General features: G+C 36.2%; 1 protein-coding gene across 2 annotated transcripts in view; it reads right to left on the bottom strand.

The window, feature by feature from the left end:
• Nucleotides 1-25,780, bottom strand: part of LOC127548201 (hexokinase-2) — a 102,726-nt gene that overhangs the window by 43,960 nt on the left and 32,986 nt on the right. For both annotated transcript variants that reach the window (XM_051975482.1, XM_051975481.1), the window contains exon 2: nt 21,963-22,125. In XM_051975482.1, coding sequence (XP_051831442.1) covers nt 21,963-22,125 — 163 coding nt within the window. The remainder of the gene's footprint in view (nt 1-21,962; nt 22,126-25,780) is intronic.

Raw genomic sequence — 25,780 nt, 5'->3', positions numbered from 1 at the left:
TAAAACTCTTACCTTCAGATGTCTATACACAACTGTATAGTATATTATAGATAGCCAGCAAAATGAATCAGATCCTAATTCGAAAAGATAAATTTGACTAAACAGGTTCATTGAGACATATGGGATGAGATGCATGACTAGAACATGAACAAGATGCATGACTGGAACTGGAACATAATGTATAAGTGTAAGATAGGTGAGGAAAGAGAGGAAGAAAAGGACAAAAGAATATGGCCACCATTCTCAATGGATGGAATGATGATAATGTACAATAGAGAGAATGTAGACAAGAGTTAATGCACTCTTTCATTGCTTCTGTGTTTTCAGTCAGAATGATATTTGGAATGAAAAGAGGCAAAATAAAAATGACCCAACGAGAATTACTGTTCAACACAAATAAGAAGACATTAAAGGAGTATCTGGCTGTCTTTCATGAGTTTGAGTCACTTGACCTAAATGAATTATATCCTGAAAGAACTAACGAAATGAAATTGCCGAATTCCTATCTTTGACCTTTAAAAGGTTCTGGGGAAATGGGAGAGGTATTAGCAGGCAAACTGTCCTAAAAAAAGAAAAGAAAAAGAAAAAGGAAGTCTCTACACCATATGCCAAACTGAAAAAAATTCTACAATACCCAGCACTAATGGAATAGTTAATAACTATCTAGAAAAGAATCATCACCTAAGAACAGCTTGTGCCAGACTAACTATATTTCCTTTTAAGACAGATTTACAAAACTACAATTGTTAGGGACTTCTTTGTATAGTTTATATTTTATCAAAAAATCTAGCAGTCAGTCATGCTATTCTTAGGAAACACGATGTAGAGATGTATTCTGGAACAGGACTTTTTAAACTTTTTCCACTTCTGACCCCTTTCTGGTTGAGAAATTGTTACATGATTTCCAGGTATGCAAATCAAACACTTGATAATAAATCATAATTTCACAACCTCCTCCACATTTCAGTTAAGTGACCCCATATGGTTCCAACCCAGTTTAAGAAGGTATGTGCTAGAAGACAATAAATTAGATGGACTTGGAATCAATTTATGGGAAGAGTCATTAGGAATTCAATGTCCATATAGAAGAAAAGGGCAGACATAATATGTATGTCAAATGTACAGATGACCCAAAATCCGAAGATATACAGCTAACATACTGGGTAATCAAATCAGCATCCAAAAAAAATCTTGATGGCTTAGAACAGTGGCATCAGATTCAAAAGGAAATGAGCAACTAAATCTTATATAAGAGATCCCTGTGGCTGTTTATTAACTTAGAAAAACCCACAAATTAATATTATTATTAATATTAGATATTAATAAAACATGTTAATATTATGTATCATCTACGGTATTTTTATTTTGTTAACTATTTCCCAATTAAATTTTAATTTAGTTCAGATCATATTAAGTAGTGCTAGACATCTGGCTTAGAGTACTGAGTCAAGTTTATTGCTTAAAGTCATTTCATAAAGGACAGCTAAGGGATACACTGGGTCTTCAGTCAGGATGACATGAATTTAAAACCAGCCTTAGATGAAAGATAGATACACATACACACACACACACACACACACACACACACACACACACACACACAAAACAATCCTACAAAGTGGCTACTTTTTTCATTTTATCTCCATTTTACAGCTGAGGAAACTGAGGCAGGAAGAACCGAAATGATTTGCCCAACATCACACTGCAAGCAAGTATCTGAAGTCATATTTGAACTCAGGTCTCCCTGACTCCAGTCCCAGCCATTACCCATTGAATCCTTCTTAACTCCCTCCAAAATAATAAGAGGAGAGGGGTAGGGAGAGGAAACTAGATATTTCTGTGGAGTATATGAATAATATGAGCCAACAGCAGCACGATATCCAAGCCAAGAAAGTTAATGTAAGTTTTGGCTGCAGTATGGGAAGCATAGCATCCAAGACCTTGAGAGAGGTCAATCTACTCTAAAGTACTGTGTTCAGTTCTAACCACCTTAATGCCACGAAGATGGATTATATAACAAAGGATGCTTAACCTGCAGAAGAGGAAATTAAAGGTGTTCCTGACATCACTCTTCAAAATGTAAAGGTCTGTCATGTAGAAGAGGAAAATGATTCATTCTGTATGACCCTTGAAAAAAGGATGAATCATTAAAAGAACTATTAAAAGCAGAAACTTAGGGGATAATATAATCTGGGCCAGAAGCCCATGCTGGGCTATATTTTCTGTAGTTTTTTTATATAAATATAATTTTTTAAAATTTTTTTTTAATTTTTTTAAAAGTGGAAGTAAGAATCAATATTACAACAGGTGGCAACATTTGAAATTTCTATCATGAATGCTACCATCTGGTAGGGATAGGGGATCAAGGGTCAAGGAGGAGGAGTGAAAGGAAAACCTGCAGAAAACCTTCGCAATTCAACTTTTAGATTAAAGATAAAAGTGTATAGAGTGTATAGTATACTTTGAGAGGGTAAGGGGAGAATACCAAAAAAAATATAGATATAGATATAGATATAGATAGATAGATATATCTCAATCAATTTCTCCCTAATTAAAGGATGTTTTATCAGGGCAGTGACAACACTACAATGAAAAGACAATTCTCAATGTAGCTGCAAACAGGGAGATCAGTTAGGAGGACCTTTAAATTTGCAAAGAAAGTGTAAATATTATCTCTATTTACAAAAACATTTTGCATCACCTTGGCTAGCTATTTCTCTTGGTTACCCAGAAAGCCATCCGTTATAACAAAGAATGAAACATGAGAAAATAATCTTTCAACTAAATTAACAAATGTACCAAGTCAGAGAGCATATTTGTTCCATTTTCAAAGTACCTCTCCTTCCCATCTTCCTTCTTGGGTTCAAACTTGCCCCTGATAATTATGTTGTATTATGACTATCATAAGTAAGGATAGTGATAGAAAAGGTCAGACAGACATAATGAAAGTCTGAATCTGGATGGAGAGACAATCTATACAATTCTAGGTTATACCGACAGAATTTGGCAATTCATTCATTTCAACCAACATTTAGCATCTACAATGTATAAAATGTATAAGGCACTACATTCTGCCTATATCAAGACAAAAACAAAACAATCACTTCCTCAAGGCACCTGTGTTCTCAAAGTGAGGGAGATGCCACAAGTACACAAGTAATGAATTTTTGATAACTTAGTGGATAGAGGGCCAGCCCTGAAGTCAATAGAACCTGAGTTCAAATCTGACCTCAGACACTTAGCACTTCCTAGCTGTGTGACCTTGGGGGCAAGTCACTTGACCCCAATTGTCTCAGGAAAAAAAAATAACTGAGGTAAAAGGGTGGAGATGATTTGGTAGGAGAAGGGATCTGATCAGAGGCTTGAAAGGAGTTGAGGATTCTGAGATGAAGAGAAAACTAGTTCCAGAAAACAAATTTTATGCAAATAATTTAACATATATAGATCAAAGGTTTTAAATATGGATGCATGGGAGAAGCAAAGGCAGAGCCATTTCAATTTAATAAAAGTCAAAACAAAAAACCTTTTAAACCTGAGAATATCAAGTAAGGACAGGACATTCAAGTGAGGATGCCTAGGAGGTAGTTGGAAATTAAGGATTGTAGATACATGCAGATGTAGGGTTTGTCACAATCCAAGTGATAACTGAAAGCTCAGGAATGGATGAGACTGCCAGAGAGAGCGCTCAGAGAAGAAAGCTGATGAAGCACAGGACTGTAAGACAATGCTTACATACCTGACTAGGGGGAGGACCAAGAAACAACCACCAAAAGTACCAGTCAAGTTTCTATGAAAATCAGGGGAGAAGCTCAAGGAACATGATGGCCATTGGATCTGACAATTAGGAGATCACTGAAGATCATCTTAGAGTAATTTTAAGTAGAATCTATTTTTGAAGAGTGCAGAAATTCACAATGCAAGAATTTAAACGAGTATATAATGTAATGAGGGAATTAAATCTATATGTGTAATCGTTTTTTCCCAAGATAATACATCTTGTAATTAGATTAAATTGTATCATCAATTGAACTATGAGACTTGTAAATGTGTTTCTAAACACAGAAAATTCAAAGAATTTAAAAGACTGAAGGATATTCAATTAGGAGAAATACTACACACCAATCTATTCACAAACAACTTATTTCTTGAACCACTCATTGTCTAGTTTGTTTTTGTAGAAAATTTGATATTGACTGGTTCACAGAGGAATAGTTGTTTTTACAACTGAATGAATAATACAAGAAAGCATCACTTTGCCAAAAAATAAGTGTAGCTAATACCAGTTTTTGTATGGAGGAAATCTATGGTGCATTTTGTATTTCTTGAAAATGTATTATTTATCTGTCAGTAAATAAAATGTATTTTGTTTTTTAAAAAATGTATAAACTCTCCTTTCTAGAGGCCTGGAAAGGGTATTGGTTCTGTCTTTCAGAGTGAAATACCACCACCCTGGAAATACTGATTAGCCAATTAGCTCCATGGCAAACAGCTACATGATTTGCCAGATATTCACCTGTTTAAATTTAAAGTGCTAGAGCTGAGATGTCAACCCAACTCGCTGGTTTCCAAAGACAAGAAATATCTACTCCATAATGTTGCCTTATCACTCTCTCCTATGTTGCCTTCTATCTTGAAAAGAGGCAATTTACAAGAAACACTAATTCTATATACCTTATAAGAAGGCAAACAAGCGTTCAACCACAACAGGGAACTGGGCAAAAAGAAAAAATTAAGTCAGAAGCACTAAAGTTCCCTTCCCCTCACACTTGGATTTGAGGAACTGAACTGTCCAGAGGAAATTCTTTTCACAAGAGGTTGTTATCTACTTTATGTACTTTATGCATCACAATTTTCTTCCCATTTTCAGTATCTACCTTATCTGAAATACAAGGTCAGAGAAATAAATTAGTTTCAGTATTCCTGTATCCTGGAGAATTCACAGGCCTAACGAATATTCAAATGACATTTTACAGCTCAAAAGTCAATTGCTACATCATCAGTAATTCAAAGCAATTCACAACACAAAGTAGGAAAAAACTAATTCTGATTAATTAATTCTGTGTGTAAGTATTCTTATGATAGTTATAAAGTCTAACAGGGATGAAGAATTTTCTAAAAGGGTTCATTTTACACAATTAGGCCTTTGTTGTCACTGTTTAGTTATTTTTTAGTCAAGTTTGACTTTTTATGACCCCATTTTGAGGTTTTCTTGGAGTGGTTTGCTATTTCCTCAATTTACAAAAGAGGAAACTGAGGTAAACAGGGTTAACTGACTTGCCAAGATCACACAACTAACTAGTCGTCTGAGGCTAAATTTGAACTCAAGAAGATGAGCCCAACATCCATACTGTACCACCTAGCTGCACTAGGCCATTGGACTAGTTAATTTTAAAAAGACTAAAAATATAAAAAGTAGAATGACAAAGCTGGGAGGAGTCTTAGAACAATTCTGAAAACCAATTTTCTAACAGTTTATTTTGCTTCATCATCAGTCCCTCGCTAAAATTAAAAACAGACCACCAACATGAAACATAGAGGGAGCACAACAATGTTGTGAACTAAGGAGATCTTAGGAGTCTTCCAGTCCCACATTATCATTTTACAGGAGACCCAGGGGAAAAAAGTCCAAGTTTGGACTCGATACCATAATGATTTAGTAGAATGTCAGCTCCTTATGGGCAGAGACTTTTATTTTTGCCTTGTAACCCCATTGCCTAGCACAAAGGAGACATTTAACAAATGTTTGTTGAATGGAATGGAATTTTGCTCTTCGACTTGCCAACTAAGTATTTCAAGGACATTCTTGAGATTTCTGAAGAACTTTTGTGAGACCTGGGAGACACTGGCACAGAACTGTGCAGCATGAAGTGTTCATACCAAAGAAGGCCTGTTCTGTATGAGAAAAGCAGAACTACAGTAGCTCCAAAAAAAAAAAAAAAAGTGAGATTCATAGATTTAGAGTTATCTCCACTCCACATGTTTGTATTCTTATGTGCTCATATGGACATATGGAATAATATGTGCCCAAATTCACATTAGTCTGCTCAGTCATAGTTGGACACAATGTACCTTGACCCCAATATAAAGGTGTCATTTTTGTTCTCTCCCAGAACAAAAGACAATAACCATCAACCAAGTATTTCTAGTTTTATAGACTAAATTCTTGAACTATGACTCACTAGTAAGGACCATAAATTCAGGGTATATTACAAATATTTCCTAAGGTGTTATAAAACAGTTACTATGTCTTGCCTTGCCCCAAAGAGGGATGGCTATTTCGGACTCACCCAGCAATACTAGTATCACTTTTGAGGGCCTTCTGAGGTTTCTCACCACTTTTCAAAGAGAAAAAAGGGTAGGAATAGAAAAATCCCTCATAAAGCCCTCATTTCTAAAATATATAGAGAACTGACTCAAATTTACAAGAATTCAAGCCATTGTCCAATTGATAAATGGTCAAAGAATGTGAATAGACAATTTTCAGATGAAAAAATTGAACCATTTCTAGTCATATGAAAAAATGCTCTAAATCACTATTGATCAGAGAAATGGCAACTCTAAGATACCGCTACACACCTGTCAGATTGGCTAAAATAACAGGAAAAGATAATGACGAATGTTGGAGGGGATGTGGGAAAACTGGAACACTAATATTTTGTTAGTGGAGTTGTGAATGGATCCAGCCATTCTGGAGAGCAATTTGGAACTATGCTCAAAAACTTATCAAACTGTGCATACCCTTTGATCCAGCAGAATTTCTACTGAGATTATATCCCAAAGATATCTTAAAGGAAAAGGGACCTGTATGTGCAAAAATGTGTGTGGCAGCCCTTTTCAAGTAATGCAAGAAGCTGGAAACTGAGTGGATGTCCATCAATTTGAGAATGGCTGAATAAATTATAGTATATGAATGCTATGGAATATTATTGTTCTGTAAGAAATGACCAGCAAGATGATTTCAGAGAGGCTTGAAGAGACCTACATGAACTGATGCTGAGTGAAATAAGCAGAACCAAGGAGCTCATTGAACATGGCAACAAGAAGATTATACAATGATCAATTCTGATGGATGTGACTCTTTTCAACAATGATATGATTTTCAAGCGAGTTCCAATGATCTTGTGATGAAGAAAGCCATATATACCCATAGAGAGGACTGTGGGAACTGAGTGTGGCTCATAACACAGCATTTTTACTCTTTGGTTTTTTGTTTGCTTTCTTATATCTTATTTTCTTTCTCATTTTTTTTTCTGGTTTGATTTGATTTTTCTTGTGCAGCAAGTATAAATATGTATGTATACATTGGACTTAACGTTTCTATCAGGTTTAACATATAGTGGACTACTTACCATCTAGAAAAGGGGATAGGAAAGGAGGGAAAAATTTGGAACCCAAGGTTTTACAAGGGTTAATGCTAAAGAATTATCCATACATATATTTTGAAAATAAAAGGCTTTAATTAAAAAAAGAAAGAAAGAAAGAAAAGAAAAATCCTTCAGGATTTTTGTCAATATAGAGAGAAAATCCAAGAGATATAGTTTGGAGAACAGAGAGAGAAGAATGAGTTAGTTCTGTTTAGGCCAGTGTTTGCAGGTCTTGTCACTTTCATTTGAAATGAAAAACAGCAATTCCTGCTCCATTTTTCCCTCCTAAAGATTTCTGTGGAGAAATAGCAACTTTGAGTTGAATATGAAACATTTATGAAACTTCTTTCAGGAATCAATCTAGTCTTTACACATTATTACCCCTTGGTTATTAGCCAAATATTCCATTATGCTATATATGAGATATTATATTCCATTATTGCTTATATATACAGGAATGATCCCAGATATTAAAAAGGCATCATTCAGGCCATTTTCTTGTAAATAAGTAACCCTTAAGGTGCCCAGTCACGCTATACATAATAACCAGCTTCATCTTGAGGCACTACAGGTCACACACAAGGTGCCAACTTCTCTGTGAGAAGAAAGAAAGACAACAATGTGTTAACAGCTTGGCAACTTGGGACCTGTGTTTTGGGAAACATCTTTTATCTTCTCTTGCCCTCAATTTCTTAATTGGTAGGAAGAGGGATTTGAATTAGATGTCTAAAGTCATGTCCAGCTCTTACACTGCATCTTATAAGTTCCAATGAGCAACTTCACAATGTAAGTATCTCTTCCATTTAGCTTGCTGTATTAGACAACAAAATATAGATTATTTCTGTCACTTGAGATGTGTGTCAGCAAAAGTCCTCCAGCAATGCTTCCCTTTGGCATGGAAGTGACCCCTGTGAGCTAACAAGAGTCTCAGAAGAGGCTTCCATAGGTGCTTACAGAAACAAAGTGCCTAAGTTCAGATAGGCCCATCTTCAAAAGTTAAGACCACCAAGTGATGAACTTTCTTTGCCCAGGAAGTTAATAAAGAATGAAGAAGTAATAGTTTTAAATTGAAAAGATGAGCCAACAACAACAACAAAAAATAACCACATCATTAAATATGATACAGTGGGATCTATGTTTATACTGAGTCCTATTCACCTTAGTGGTATGATCTTAGCAACAGTAAAATACTTCACAAGTAGCACCCTATGGCCATTTCCCAATTAGATATTTTGTTTCATTTGCCACTATATCATTTATACCAGAGCTAAAACCATTGGTTGCAATCCCATACGGGGTCCATATGGGGACTGCAAAAAATTTGGCAACAATTCTCCAATTGATAAATGGTCAAAGGATATAAACAGAAAACTTTCAGATGATGAAATTGAAACTATTACCACTCATATGAAAGAGTGTTCCAAATCATTATTGATCAGAGAAATGCAAATTAAGACAACTCTGAGATACCACTACACACTCGTCAGATTGGCTAAGATGACAGGAAAATATAATGATGAATGTTGGAGGGGATGCGGGAAAACTAGGACACTAATGCATTGTTGGTGGAATTGTGAACGAATCCAACCATTCTGGAGAGCAATCTGGAATTATGCCCAAAAAGTTATCAAATTGTGCATACCCTTTGATCCAGCAGTGTTTCTATTGGGCTTATATCCCAAAGAAATACTAAAAAAGGGAAAGGGACCTATATGTGCCAAAATGTTTGTGGCAGCCCTGCTTGTAGTGGCTAGAAACTGGAAAATGAATGGATGCCATCAATTGGAGAATGATTGGGTAAATTGTGGTATATGAATGTTATGGAATATTATTGTTCTCTAAGAAATGACCAGCAGGATGAATACAGAGAGGACTGGCGAGACTTACATGAACTAATGAAGAACACTGGGAAATGAATGTGAACTGCTTGCATTTTTGTTTTTCTTCCCGGGTTATTTCTACCTTCTAAATCCAATTCTTCCTGTGCAACAAGAGAACTGTTTGGTTCTGCACACATATATTGTATCTAGGATATACTGTGACATATTTAACATGTATAGGACTGCTTGCCATCTGGGGGAAGGGGTGGAAGGAGGGAAGGGAAAAATCGGAACAGAAGTGAGTGCAAGGGATAATGTTGTAAAAAATTATCCAGGCATGGGTTCTGTCAATAAAAAGTTGTAATTGTTAAAAAAAAAAAAAAAATGGCAACAGTAAAAGGCTTCTGAATAGTAAAAAGCTTCTGAACAAAAATTCAAAATCAACATGTAATGAATCCAAGATGTTTCAGGAATTGCATTCCCATGTTGTATCCCATATTACATTAAGCAACTTCACTGTAACCTTGGTTCTGAACACACAATATGTACATTTTGCACTATATATGCGCAAACACTGCCAGAAACACCTCAGCTCTAATTGGAGAAGGGATCATGCAAAATTTCTCAGGTAAAAAGTGGTCACAACTGGGAAAAAGAAAAAGCCCTAAACTGTACAATATATAGGGCTGCTAATTAAAAAAATACTAAATTGAATTACTATAATCATTGTCATTCTGACTGATAAAATACAGGCTATGTAGCAGCTATTATTGTATTTGATCTGTTGAGCAGAATGTATTAATCTCTTATAATAGGTTTTTTCTTAGTACAAATGGTTATTTGTCTCTTTATTCCTAAGTTAACAACTATGTTACCCATGGGGCTAATTCCTGATGGATAACCTTAGCAACAGTATTGAGTTTGTTGTTATAATTAAAAGGTAGCAGCTAAGATAAGTCCATTCTTCAATTCCCTACTTTATTACTTCCCTAACCACAATAGACCATATGCACATAGTATCAATCCAGTTTCTCTTTATCATATATTACCTTCCACTGAACTAGCCTGTTTGGTTCCGAGTTTTATTTGTCCAAACCTCATTTTCCCAGAGACCAGGGGGCCAGGCTTTACTTTACTTTTCATTTTTTCCCTCTAATTCCACCTAGGAAACCATAAAGCACTAAGGCAGTCAGAAGCAACCTAGCATTATGGATTCAATATTAGACCTAAAGTCAGAAAGTACTCAACTCAAATTCTACCTGAGCTCCTTAAATGAGTGAACCTGAGGCAAGGTATTCAACCTCTACATATCAGTCTTCTCATCTGTAAAATGGAAACAATATTCACACCTAACTGACTAGGTTGCTGTAAGAACCAAATTGGGATAATAAATATAAAATATTCTGTAAACAGGAAAATGCTACATAAAAATCAACTCTCATCATTTTATTCATAATTGCCAGCCTAAAATCATTTGACTGATACATCCCCACAACCCTAGATAAGAAAGGATACAATCCATTTAGAGACATATGCTTTGATATTTCAAGAGACTGATTTTGTTGGTATAAATAACCCTTTCTTTGATATTAATAATTATTAAAATGATTTGATATTTATTATTACCACTTTAATGATGGAGAAATTAAGCTTCAAAGAAATGAAATAATTTGCCCATCATCAAACATCTAAGGAAGTTCCAAAAGTGGAATTTGAATGCAGATCTAATAAACAGAACATAATCCCTTAGGAAATGATCTCTGAAATTTGCTATGATTAAAAAAATCCATAATCTTTCCCCTTAACAGAGTTGATCACACTACAATTTGGATTTGACGGGATGGGTGTCAGAAGGAGTAAAAACCTAAAAATATGAAACCTTACAGGGCTGTCGGATAAATGACAAATGAGAGGCACAGGAAATGAGACAGAATGATACTATACCATCTTGGCTGAGGAGGATGGTAGGCTATCATAAAGCTTTTTTTTTCCCTAAAGCAACTGGGATTAAGCAATTTGCTCAGGATCACAGAGCTAGGAAGTGTTAAGTGTCTGAGGTCAAATTTGAACTTGGGTCTTCCTGACTTCACAGTTGGCGTTCTATCCCCTATGCCATATAACTGTCCCCATAAAACTATTTTTGTTTCCAAGAACTGAACTATAATCAATGAATCATTGATAAATTTTCATCTTGAGTGGTACTTCTTATATTTGAATGATTACAAAACTGATAGTTTGATGACCCGTTTCCAAAGAGAAAAATCAGCTTTGCTGTAGTAATCCCCTTATTTTGAAATTTTATCTATATTAATTCAATCTGAGTATCTTAAGCAAGGATCTGTCTTTTAATATTATAAAGACTTTTCTAAAATGAACCCAAACCGAGGTTTTGGATTTGGCTTCCATGTTCATTGGATGGCTCTCAGGATCTGTGAATCTGTATGGAAAAAATTATACATATGCAACAGAACCATTCTCTGGGCTACCTCGGGGTACCAAAGGGATCTAGGAAACACAAAAAAGGTTAGGGTTAGGGTTAGAGCTTCACTTTCTACTCAAGATTTACTTAGATGCCTAATGAAAACAAGGTGGGTTCTCAGAGGCTAGACCAGTAGAACATAAAACTTTGGCAGCTATAAATATTTGATCATGGGACCAACAAAAAATACTATTATCTACTGATCAAACATCAATCTATCAAAGTCCCAAGATAATCATTGTGGGGTGAATTATTTTAACTACAGCAAATCAGGAAGCTTGACAGAACTATGATGGTGGTGACAGAGTGATGCTAATGGTGGTGGTGATGATGAGGAGGAGGAGGATGATGATAATATTAATAATGACGACGCCAGACATTTATACAGTACCTTATATACATTGTCTCATTTGATCTTTCACAGTAAATCTGTGATGTTAAGTACTATGGATATTATTCTCCCCATTTTACATCAAGAGGAAGCTGATCCAAAGCTCAAATGACCCATTTAGAGCAAAACCCAATTTTTCCTTATTTCAAGTCCCAACCTTTATTATACTATGCTGATTTGCACTGGAGAGGAGGAATCCACACCCATGAAAATGGCAGGTTTTTAAAGTTACATATTCAAAATCATCTACCTAGATTAATGATACTTTTCTTCTTAGCAGATTCATTTCCCCAAAATAACTATAACAGATAAATATTCCCTAAAATATTTTCCATTTATAGAATCTTCATTTTACCTTAATTATTATTCATTACTCTAACTGAATATGCAGTTCACAACAATAATTAGCTAGGCTTTCTAGAATTCATAGTCGGGAAATAGGTCTTGCTTAGAGTCTCCAATGGGTCTGGTGAATTTTAATGAACATACATGGTACAATACCAGCTCTGTACTGGCATCATTCTGTCTTTACCAGTATTAACTATGAGTCTGCTGTAAACTATTTCAAAAGATCTTATCTATTCTACACTGTTTTTAAATTTCCTTCCTATTTCAGGCTCCAACCAATTGCCTGTCTTTTGACATTCATTCATTCTCTAAATATTTACAAGCACCTACTATGGTGCACAGATGGGTGCCACACAAAATTTAGATAAGACTATAGACTTTTAGTCTATAAAGTTAGGTAGGCATATACATACAATAGTAAACAGGGGATTCATTGCAGAAGTTCAAAATAAAGGCTTATTTGAAGGAATGAAGAGAGCCTTACAGATTGAGGTAAGGAGAAGTAGAGACCAGGGAAAGCTTCAAGAAGAAAGTGGCATTTGAATGGGGCTTAAATTATATATAGGGAAGTAATTGAACAAGTCTGAAGAAAAGGAAGAAGGAAATTAAAGGAACCAGGAACAAAATGAGCAAAAGTAAGAGGTAAGAGAACTAAATGTAAATTTGCCTAGGGGAAGGGCAGAATACTATAGTTTGCCTGGAGCAAAGAGTACAGTTAGAGTCCCTTTCAGAGATTTCTATCACAATCACTAGATTCTTCTCAACACTTAGCACAAGAGATAGTTTTTTTCCAGATTGTTTCATTTTTATTAAAATGAAGAGAGGAGAGGGGAACTTAAAAATGTGAAGGATCCAAGTAAGCTCTCCCTTCTTGTCTGGAAAGCCAGCTAATTCAGCTTTTCTCAGAGTGAACCTGAAACCAAGTCATCTGGGCCAAGAAGCAGTTAGGAATGGTAGCCAGACTTATAAAAGTTGGCCATAGATTCAAGTTACTAGACAATCTATATTTGACATTTGTGCTATGTAGAAGACCTTTATTAGGAGAAAGAAAAAACAAAACAAAACAGGAGAAAGGAAAGTTGTTTTTTTTTTTTTTTTTTAATAACTTTTTATCGAGAGAACCCATGCCAGGGTAATTTTTTTACAGCAGTATCCCTTGCACTCACTTCTGTTCCGATTTTTCCCTTTCCTCCTTCCACCCCCTCCCCCAGATGGCAAGCAGCCCTTTACATGTTAAATAGGTTACAGTATATTCTAGATACAATATATGTGTGCAGAACCAAACAGTTCTCTTGTTGCACAGGAAGAGTTGGATTCAGAAGGTATAAATAACCCGGGAAGAAAAACAAAAATGCAAGAGGTTTATATTCATTTCCAAGTGTCGAAAGGAAAGCTTCTTAGGACTTCAGTAGCTTGGTCTTCAGTGGACAAATAAAACCCACCAGGGGACTATGAGCTGGGAAGTCTCGCCGCCATTAGCCTGTGAGATCCTCAAGAAGAGATATTATGTTTACCCTTCTTTGTCATCCCAGTGCTTACTATATCATCTGGCATACAGTAGGCACTTAATAAATATTTGTGGCCTTTTGATGTAGCAGGGCCCTTCAGCGCTTTTATTCTGTAGGTCTAACCTTTAAGCCAAAGTGGCCTTCACATCAACATGAAGGAGCTGAGAAAGATTTTTATGAAGAACAAAGGGGGTGTTCAGATCCCTTCCTGATACCATGTTTTATGAGGGAGAAGAAGAGCTCTGGGCATTTGAAAGGATAGAATTTAGGGGGGTCTGTAATACCTTCTACATCATCACACATCAAGCCTGGCTGCTAAAAAACAATGTGTTGGGAACAAACTATTTTGAAGCTACTAAATTTTACCTGAACCTATGTTAGTTTTCAGCATTCAAATTAGCAAATAACACTCTTGTGAAAAAAATTTACCTGATTTTCTGACCTCTTCTCTCTTTTTTGTATGTTAGAAAAGTATACTTCTGCAAAATAAAAGATATTCGTTCTATTTTCCTCTTACCAAAGCCAGAGTGCATGCCCAGGTCTAATAATCAAGGGTAATGACCAACTTAAACTTTTATTATCTCCATTAATCCTCATCTCAAGAATTTTTATAATCAGGAAATTGAGACTATTTACTATTTACTATGCCCAAGCATAGTAAATGACAAGAGTTCAAACTTGAACCCTGAACCTGTGACTCAAATCCTGTAATCTTTCTACTATACTATCATCTAGTACAAGTTATACCTGAGCAAGGATCTTTGTACATCAGCCTTCTGAAGCAGTCATCCAAACTTGGTTTTCTTCTATGGCCAACTCTCCCCATCATCCCTATTTTCAATGGGGAACAACCAACTGCAAGAATTTTTTTTCCCCTAACAGAGTGACTAAAATATCTTTTAACCTTTGGCACAGGGACTCCTTTAGTAAGAAGTAAATGACAAAAATGAAATGTAAAAATATTTATCACAGCAAACAATTGGAAGCAAATAGGTCCAAAAAAAAAAATCAACCAAGGAATGAATGACTCGACAAATTGTGATTCATGAATTACTGTGCCATAAAAAAATTATGAAAATGAAAACTAATATGAACTGATGCACCACCATGAAAACTACAACAATGTAAATGGAAAGAATCACCACCACTACAAAACAAACAATGTTATGAAAGTTAAAATGACCAAAGAAAACATGAAAAGGGACCTCCACAAGCTTCTCTCAAGAAGTGGGATGCCTCTTGGGAATAGCACATTGCTTATGATGTCAATTGTTTTCACTATCTTGATTAGTTTAACTGAACTTTTTTTTCTTTTTCATTTTTTTTCTTTATTATGAGGGTTGATTGAGAAGGGAAGAGGAGATTGGGATAAATACAGTTGATGTAAAAACAAAAGCTACAATACTGGTTTGTTTGTTTTTTTAATGCCATTCTTCCAATTGAAATCCAGCTATGGATTTCCAATTGGTTTCCAATTCTTTCCCTACCTGGTTTCCCTTCTCTAAACACTCTAAGCAATTTCTTTCTAAATAAAACATGAAACCCAAAAAATCTAACTAGAATGTCACAAAGTTCTATCAAAAACTGTTTACAACCACCATTGAAGCCTAGAGAACTACAAAATTGAAGCTTTTTTTGTAGGGATAAGTAGTACACTGGAAGTGAGATTAGTTCTTATATTATCTAAATCGAACCTTAGGGAATGAGACAGTAGATTCCCAAGGAAAAACTTTCCACTAATTACAACTGTTCTGAAATATGACAAGATGAAATAATGAGCTTCCTATCCCCTGGACAGGAAACCTGTGAACTTACAGGTTGATAACTAAAGAGATCTTTAAGATTGATACAAATACCCACCTCCATCCTTCTTTAGTTTACAAGAGGACTTTACTAGTCTCAGAAAACAGATTTCCACAGTTGGTACATACTCCACAGATGGAAATAAGGGCATGAACTGATATAGTTTCATATTTATAGTTCCTTTAGGAACAAGGCTCCAAGAACAGAAGGTGGAGACCTGATTTGCCCTACTATCTACATCTAGTCTTCAGATGCAAATTTCAGTGAGGTTAAGCCTACTTCCTGCTGGGCCTATCTCAAAGCCCTAAAATTTGGTAATGATGAAGTTATTTTGAAATTTACTGCACCACTCCCAGTATACTGGTAAACATGACAAAATATGGAAATAATGTTGAAAAGCTGCAGAAAAAGCAGTAATGTAGAGTTTTGAATTCACTTAATCATTCTGAAAAATAATTTGCTTTTTGCTTTAAAAGAAAAAAAAAGATCCAAATGTCAAAGTATTTGGATCCTTTGGCCGGTTAGAAAGTCAGAGACCAGAAAGATCAATATACACTAAAATATTAACAGTAGCATTCTTTGTGGTAAACAAATGGCAGGGAACAAAGTAAAATACCTTTTGATTTAGAAAACAGCTAAACAAATAGTGGCAAATGAATAGAATATTTAAAAATAGATTCTTAGTTATCAGTAAAATACTACTTTTAAAATAAGTTTTGAAAATTTTAGATTAGCATTAGTATAAAATAACTACTATTATCTCTTTGGGCAATCTATGAAGAAAGAGGCATTAGAAGACTTACATGAACTGATGCAGAAATAAAGTAACAAAAATCAGGAAAACACAGTGATTATAGCAATGTAAATTACAATAGCTGGGGCAGCTGGGTGGTGAAGTGGATTGGTGCCAAACCTTGTATCAGGAAAACCTGAGATCAAATCCCTCAGACACTAACTAGCTATGTGACCCAGGGCAAAGTCAGTTAACTGTTTGCCTCACTTCTCATCTGTAAAATGAGGTGGAGAAGGAAATGGCAAAACATCCCAGTATCTTTGCCAAGAAAATTCCAAATGGAATCATGAAGAGTTGGACACTAAACAAACAAAGAATAATGAAAACAAATTCTAAAAACTTAAAAAAAGCTCTTACAACAATGAATGAGAATAGTCAACTGAAAAAATTTAAGAAAAATCATCTTGTTTTTGCAGAAGTATGGGACCTATTATGTAGATTACTTCATATATTCTGAGGCAGTTTGAAAATTGTTCTTTTGGTGAAAAAATGTCTCCTCTCCTCTCCTCTCCTCTTCTCTTTCTCTCTCTCCTCTCCTCTCTTCCCTCTCTCTCTCTCCTCTCCTCTCTTCCCTCTCTCTCTCTCTCTTTCTCTCTCTCTCTCTCTTTCTCTCGCAAGGGATATAGCTGGGAAGGAAGAAATAAGGTAAATATTCAGAAATAAAGATACAAAAACAAACTATGTCAATAAAAGATTTTTTAAAAGAAGGCACAAGCAAATATTACTCCTAGGAGTAAACACGGTGAGTAGAAAATTGGATTTGAATTCAAATCCTGTCTCTGATAAGTTAGTAATTAAGTTAATACGGGCAAGTCATTTAATTCATCCAGATGAATATTCTGCCAGAAATGACACATTTATGCCTCCTCCTTTTCCATCATCTCTTTCATACTTTTGCCAAATTCTACATCTCTCATTCATCCCTTTCCCTCTACTCATCATCAATACTACCATCATCATGTACAGCAGTTAATTTATTATAATAAGCTGGTCTTCTTCATTCCAATCTCTCCCTTCTCTAAGCAATCCTCTACAGGATTTTAAGGGTTTTTTTTTGTTTTGTTTTGTTTTTTAATGAAAATTTAAAAAGTCTAGCCACTCCTCAAAAATTTTTACATTCAGGTGTTTTCCAGTAATTCCTTCTTAAACTAGAATTGTAAAGCCCTCCAGATTCTGGCTCTAATCTAATTTATAGCTATTTAATATCATCCTTTCTCTTCTTTCACTCTCTGTGTCCAAGACTTGATTTCATCCTGTCCATTTAATCTCACTTCTAAGTCTCAACTTCCTCATCTGTAAAATGAGGAAATTTGCATTATTGATCAGAAAAATGCAAATTAAGACAACTCTGATACACCACTACCCACCTCTCAGATTGGCTAAAATGACAGGAAAAGACAATGACAAATGTTGGAGGGGATGTGGGAAAACTGGCACACTAATACAGTGTTGGTGGAACTGTGAATGGATCTAACCATTCTGGAGAGCAGTTTGGAACTATGCTCAAAAAGTTATCTAAGTGTGCATACCCTTTGATCCAGCAGTGTTTCTACTGGGTTTATACCCAAAGAGATTTTAAAGAAGGGAAAGGGAGCTGTATGTGCAAGAATTTGTGGCAGCCCTGTTTGTAATGGCTAGAAACTGGAAAATGAAAGGATGCCCATCAGTTGGAGAATGGCTGGGTAAATTGTGATACATGAATGTTATGGAATATTGTTCTGTAAGAAACAACCAACAGGATGATTTCAGAGAGGCCTAGACTTACATGAACTGATGCTAAGTGAAATGAGCAGAACGAGGAGATTATACACACCAAGAAGAAGAATGTATAATTATCAACTCCAATGAACATGGCTCTTTTCAACGATGACATGATTCCGGTTCTAATTGTTCAGTAATGAAAAGAGCCATTTACACCCATTGAGAGAACTATGGGAAATGAGGGTGGACCACAACATAACAATTCCACTCCTTCTGTTATTGTGTTTTTGTTTTTCTTCTTAGGTTTGTTTCTTTTTTGTGCAGCAAGATAATTGTAGAAATATGTACACATATATTGGATTTAACATATTTAACATGTATTGGACTACCTGCCATCTAGGGAAAGGAGGGGAAAAGTCAGAACAGAAAGTTTTTAAGGATCATTGTTGAAAAATTACCCATGCATATGTTTTGTAAATCAAAAAATAAATAAATAAATATGAGTTTTGGCTGCTTGACACCTCTGAGGTCCATTTTATGATTTATCTCCCACTTTTCTACATTTGGACATCTCTCATGTCTAAAATACTCCTTCCTCATTTGCCTGTTAAAATTCTTTTCCTTCAGGAAAGGGACCTGTATGTGCCAAAATGTTTGTGGCAGCCCTGTTTGTAGTGGCCAGAAACTGGAAATTGAATGGATGCCCATCAATTGGAGAATGGCTGGGTAAATTGTGGTATATGAATGTTACGGAATATTATTGTTCTGTAAGAAATGACCAGCAGGATGAATACAGAGAGGCTTGGAGAGACTTATATGAACTGATGCTAAGTGAAATGAGCAGAACCAGGAGATCATTATACACTTCGACAAGAATAATGTATGAGGATGTATTCTGATGGAAGTGGATTTCTTTGACAAAGAGACCTGAGTTTCAATTGATAAATGATGGACAGAAGCAGCTACACCCAAAAAAAGAACACTGGGAAACGAATGTGAACTATTTGCATTTTTGTTTCTCTTCCCGGGTTATTTTTACCTTCTGAATCCAATTCTCCCTGTGCAACAAGAGAACTGCTCGGTTCTGCAAACATATATTGTATCTAGGATATACTGTGACATATCTAACATATATAGGACTGCTTGCCATCTAGGGGAAGGGGTGAAGGGAGGGAGGGGAAAAATCAGAACAGAAGCGAGTGCAAGGGATAATGTTGTAAAAAAATTACCCTGGCATGGATTCTGTCAATATAAATTATAAAATAAAATTAAATTTTTTAAAAAATTATTTTCCTTCAGTACCTAGATTAACTGCATTTCCATGAAGTCTTACCTGTATCAATCTCCTGACACAGACCTCTCTATAAATGAACTGGATGATTCCTTTGAGGCAAGATGGTAGTGTGGATAAAAGACACAATGTGGGATGAGGAGGAAATGAATTCAAACCCTCCCTAGCTTAGTAATCCTGCACACAAGTCTTTTAATTTCTCTCTGCTTCAGTTTCCTTATTATAGAAAAAGCAGTGAGTGTCTATGTTACAAGGTAGGTAGGAGGCTCAAATGGGATAACAGGTAAGTCACTTTGCAAACCTTACTAATAACTATTATTATAATCATTCTTATTCCTATATGTGTATATATATATAAAATTCCATTAGAGTACAAACCTTTTGAGAGAAATAACTGTCATTTTTCAACTACCTTCATATCTATAAGTTCTAAGTACAATGTCTTAAAATAACCATTTTCATAAGGCATAAGACCCAAAGAAAGCAGCAAAAAAAAAAAAAACCTTCCAAACTCGAGCAAAAGTTCTTTCTCACTCTAAGAAGATGTAATTATTTGCCAATACACAATTCAATGAAGAATCAGTTCCCTTTTTATAGATGAGGAAACTCCACTTTTAGGGAGTGAAAATCTTGCCCCAAGTCACACAGTTTTGCTCTATCACACTCAGACTAGAAGTACTTGAGAGTCTCCAGGGTGTTCTTTTCTGTCCTTCAAAAGGTAGAGGTAAACCCAGCAGTCAGAGTAAATAACACTCCCTCAGAAAAACCCCATTCCATTTAAAAGGTAGACAACAGAAGTGATAAAGAGGAAACCTGTTCATATATTAAATCCCCACATTTCTCAAGAGCAGGAAATAGGACAGAAAGATCTGGAAATTTCTGCATGAGGAAACTGTGGGAGACACTCTCAGGCTCCCTTCCATCTAGCAAACAAAGCAAAAAAAAAATGTTGGTGTGTTTTGGGATGGGAGAGGTGGGAGAGAGAATAGACTCAGATCAATCCACCCCACCATAGAGGCCCAATGTCCTGGTGCCAATTCCTAGTTTGTGGGCACAAGGAATGTCAGAGGACAACTGACAGAGACAGAGAGAGAAATAGAGAGAGACGAAATTAGTACTAGGCTAAAGCTAAAATATATAAAATGCTTTGTATACTTGAAATTGATATATTTCTAGCTCAGACACAGAAAAACAGATAAGACAGAAAGACATAGAGACAGATTACATAAGCAAATAAATCATAGCAGTACAAGATAGTAGAAAAAACAATGGAGTTGGAGTAATTATTTAATATTTGATTATTTAAGTAATGTTTTAAAAGTTGAAAAACACTTTCATTTCCTTTAATTCTTCTAACAACCCAGTGGGGTTTGATGCTAGGATTATTCCTATTTTACAGTTGGGAAAATTGTACAGAGAGCAATTAAGTGATTTACTCAGGTTGTACAGCTATGTGGTAAAAAAAAAAAAAAAAAAAAATCTAAGTCTTCTGACTCCCCCCACACCACACTCCCCCCAAAAATAAATCATAAACTCTACCCACTATGGCACACTGCTTCCCATATCCTCTCATAGATTTGAATTAGAGCTCTGCTATTTATTAGACTTGATAACTTTCAGGAAGGACTTTTATGAGCTTAAATTTCTTCATCTGTAAAATTTTTTTTTGAGGAGTGAAGGAAGACATGGATGAACAGGGTTTTCAAGGTAGACAAAGAACTAAGGTGCTTTCCTGCTTTAAATTTTATGACCTGAGAATTAATATTGTAAGTGGGTCAAAAGCCTATTCCCAAGACTCACAGAATCCTTGTTGTACAAAGTATATAACCCTGTCTTTTAAAAGCATATAATCAGACATTAGTGGCTTAAACAAACACTCCAGGGTTAAGGAATGCTTGGTAGAAATAGAAAAAAGCACACCAATGTTTCTTAAGCTATTTCTCCCTATCTCTGGTCAGAGCCCAGAAATGGCTTTCAAGTTAAGTCAACAATAAGTTAACAGGTTCAGAGCCAAAAGGCATTGTAGAGGTCATGTCTTAAAAGTACTGCATTACAAATGGTCTTAAAGACTTAGCTTTTAGAGTTGGTAGGGTCTTTAGAAATCAGAGAGGCCATTCTGAAGGTGGAAACTGAGCCCTGAAAGTTTTAAATAACTTGTCCAACGTCAAGAATGAGCAAGTTCGATGCTCTTTCCACTATGCTACACTCTACCGTCTGCCTTGTGAAAAAGTAGGTTTTCTTTAATTACTTCAAGGCTTTGGATGGAATCCAAGGTGAACCTCAGGCAGAATTTTGCAAGTAATGTTACAATGAGATTTCATTAACTTGATGCCAAATGGAAAATCCCTTATTACAAAAGATATCCCTACTCATCTGCTCAAGGAAAAAACATGGTACACTAATTAACGATTACATAGCACACTAGAAGCAGCCCCTTCTTTTCATTCTCCAGTTCATTCATTACCTGTTCCATCAGGCGTAGATCTCACAAATGTGGGCAGCATTTTCACAGAAGCTGTGGGGTGGGTGTCAGCTCCAAGCCCTTTCTCCATCTCCTTTCGGAACCGTTTAGAAACCTCCTCAAGGGTTTCATCTGAGAGTCGCATGTGATAGAGATACTGATCAACCTGGAAGAGGAAAAGATGTGATCAAGATGGCTTAACAAGTGACCCTATCTGTGGCCTTCCCCCTCTTTTTTCCTCCTCCCTCTTTCTCCTTTTCTCCCTCTACTCCCCTCTCTTTTTCTCTCCCTCTCCTCGCCCCCACTTTCTTCCTTCCCTCCCTCCTCCCACAGGCAGTAATCAGAGCTTGGAAAAGAAAATCTTCTTAACATTTTTTGTCTTTAGTTCTCCAACGCTTTGCATATAAAATACTTGCTTCATATAAAGCTCATTGATCCGAAAAGAATTGGAGAATGTACAAGTGAAAAAACTATTTATTAGGCACCTCCTATGAGCCAAGTCCAAGAAAAGAGAAGACTCCTTAATACAAATAAGAATTTTCCCAAAGTAGAACCAACAAAGAAAGGGCTGGTTCTCCTTTGAAAGTCTTCAAGCTGAGGTCCAAAGAACCCATTGTCAGAACTGCAGTGGAGGGGATTCCTGGTCCTCCAGGATCGGCATCTATGACTCCTTAACATCATTTACTGGAACATGAAGCAATATGCCCGTTTCCTCCTGATCTTATTATCAAGGAACCTTAGTTATTGGCTCAACCTTCAACTTACTGAAAGTTTTATAGCGCAGTAATTCCCCACCTGTGGACTACACCCATGAATTGCCTTTGAGCTATTACAAGATCCCAGGTACTTGAATTTAGAGCTACATTTACTTAGTGATTTAAAATGTACAAAATACTTTACATAGATAATCTCATTGATCTTTATACAACCATCATTATTACCCCCATTTTCCAGATTGAAAAAAAACAATGAGACTGACACCAGAGTCACCAGCTAATAAATATCTGAACAAGGATTTAAACCCTTCTTTCCTGACTCTAAGCCCACAATTCTACCCATCTACTCAAGCTGCTTTTCCCAAAATAAATTTTAGAGGCCATAAAATTCCTATTTCCTTCATTTACAGATGAAAAAACTGAGGCCCAAATGCATGTGTTTTTCACTAAATGACTAAGTACAGTAAATGAGGTAACATGCCTTCTGAGATAAGATCAAAGTAACATCTTTGAGCATTTCACACCTTATAAGTAGTACATTTCATAGATGGTGGGTCGTGTTTTCATGACCCCAGAGACCATAGCACACTAATACTGTCCTGGGATTTTCTTGGACAAAATGCTGGACTGGTTTGACGTTTTCCTTCTCCAGCGACCAGAGGCAAATAGAGGTTAAATAACTTGCCTAGGATTACAAAGTTGGTAAATGCCTGAGGCCACATTTGAACTGAGGCCTTTCTGACCCCAGGTCCAGCACTCTATCCAATGAACCACCCAATAGTGTTAAGTAGGGACAAAAACATCTGCACAGAAACAGCTAGGTGGCACTCTAAGTCTATAGTCGGAAAGATCTGAGTTCAAATTTAACCAGGAGTTAAAAACTCTGACTATGCAAGTCATAACCAGTATATGGATAACCAGGTTCTATCAGTTTTCTCATCTTAAAAATGAGACTAATAACACCTACTTCTCAGTGCTGTTGTGAAGATCAAATGAGATAAAATTTTTAAAGTGTTTAGTATACATCCAAAAAATAGTGGGTGCTTACTTCCTTCCTTCTTTCTATCTTTCCTTCATTCCTATACTACAATCATTTAACTGAAGATTTGGGGCCAGGAGGCATCCACTATGTAAAGAAATAGAACAGTTTTGCAGAAAAAAAAGTAAGAGAAATCTCAAAGGACTCAACAAATTAATAATGATAATAGGCTACCTTTCTATGGTATTTTAAAGATCATATTTCAAAGATCAACACTTTCATCATTCACAACAGCTCTATGAGGTAGTGCAAATATTTTCGTGTGATTTTAGAGATGAGGAAACTGATGCCCAAAGTCCACTTAGGTCTTTATCATTGTATCCCAACTACTACGTTTCAGAAATAAATTGTAGCCAGATCTCCTAGCCTCAAGATACCTACCATTACATCATTTATGAGAACTAGAATGATGCTGTGGTCAAAAATCAGAGGCAGTTTTGTTTTATTTTATAATTGCCCCCTTGGATTCCACAAGAATCCAAGAAATAACAGCACAAGACTAATTCTCCTTATTAAATTTTCCTCTGGTTCAGGAAAACAAAATCCTTTGCAGCTGAAATCCATCACTTTCTCCTATGATCAAGCCCTATCCAATTAAATGTTACTTATTAATTGGGATCAAATTGCACAAACCAGCCCTCTGCTTTAATCTCATTAAGAAGCCTTCACTCAATATGAATTATAGCAGCAGCAGGCTGAAAGTTAGGAAACAGCTAATCTTGTGATCCCTTATTCAACCCACTGGAAAGGATTCAATCATAAATGACATAAATGGGCAGATATGTCACAAAAGCAGGCTCACAGGGTAGACATCTAGAATCACAGCATTGGTAAGACAAAGAGACATGGACTCTTCAGGTACAGATGAATCATTAGAACAGAGACTGAGAGGGAAGAATCCTTGATAAAGTGAAGAACTATTAAGAAAAAAAGGGGAGGGGGAGAGGCGTTTATTACAAGTCTTGAAACGCTTTATAAATATTTCATTTGAGCCTCCCAATAACCAAATGAGGTAGATGCTATCATCTTTTCTAGAACTGAAAAAACTGAGGCAGAGAAAACAAATGTTTGCCCACGGTCATACAGTAAAGAGAGAGAGACTGAATATGAATTCCAGCCCTAACTCTTTATCCCTGAGCTAACTACCTAAGGAAAAAAGGGAAGGGAGTCTGTGTTTAGAGCCTGCCATATGAAAACCTGTGGGTTTTAGATTAGAGAAAAATTAGATAAATATCTTCAAGTATTCGAAGGGTTCTCGCTTTGGAATAGGGACTACCCTCACTCTGCTTGGGACCCCTTGGGTTCTTCCCCCATAACTGAGGAACACCTGCATTGAAATTTGCACCCAGATGAGTTAGGTCTTCTTGGATTCAAAGTTCATCTGAGGTTGCCTGGCAAAGTTCCTGATGATATCCTTTCCGTTGCTCCCATCTAGTCACTTTGGAGTGATGCATGAAGACAGAGGTGTGAGTCAGGCCCTTCTCTCAAAAAGTATACCGTGGGAAGAATATCTCAATTCTCAGATCAAGGTCTTGGCAGCCCGCTTCAAGGCCTTAGTCCAAGACCTTGATCACCCACGTGCAGACTGGTAGCTTAGTTTTCCTAGACAAGGCCTTCTTTGTGACGGCAAAAATTATTTTCATGGGCACATTAAAGCTCGTTAAATAGTTATTGAAACTGAAGTGATCTTGTGTGTCCTTGGAAGACACACAATAATCCAGAGGCCCACAATACCAATATCCCAAGAGAATGGGTCCATCAGTTTGTGACCAGAACTTTTTGATCCTCCTTCTGCTTCTGTACTGAGCTAGAAGAGTCACACAGGCTAACAGAAGGGGCAGAAGGTTATTAATCCTCTACTTGGACCCCCAAACCAGCTCTCCTTTCACAATACCAGGCTTTTAGGGTTTTGTAGCCTAATATTAAAAAACAAAAACAAAGAATATCGCACATGGCTCTGAATTTTACAGTGCTACCTCACAATTAACATACAAAAGCACTTCCATCTCAGTGTTCAGCAGCTGTCCACAGGGTGTTCAATGACAACACCGAAGCCACCCAAGACT

This window comes from Antechinus flavipes, chromosome 2 (genome assembly GCF_016432865.1).
Source record: "Antechinus flavipes isolate AdamAnt ecotype Samford, QLD, Australia chromosome 2, AdamAnt_v2, whole genome shotgun sequence".
Taxonomy (NCBI): domain Eukaryota; kingdom Metazoa; phylum Chordata; class Mammalia; order Dasyuromorphia; family Dasyuridae; genus Antechinus; species Antechinus flavipes.
The sequence above is the reverse complement of the archived record's forward strand: the minus strand, read 5'-3'. Positions and strand labels throughout refer to the sequence as shown.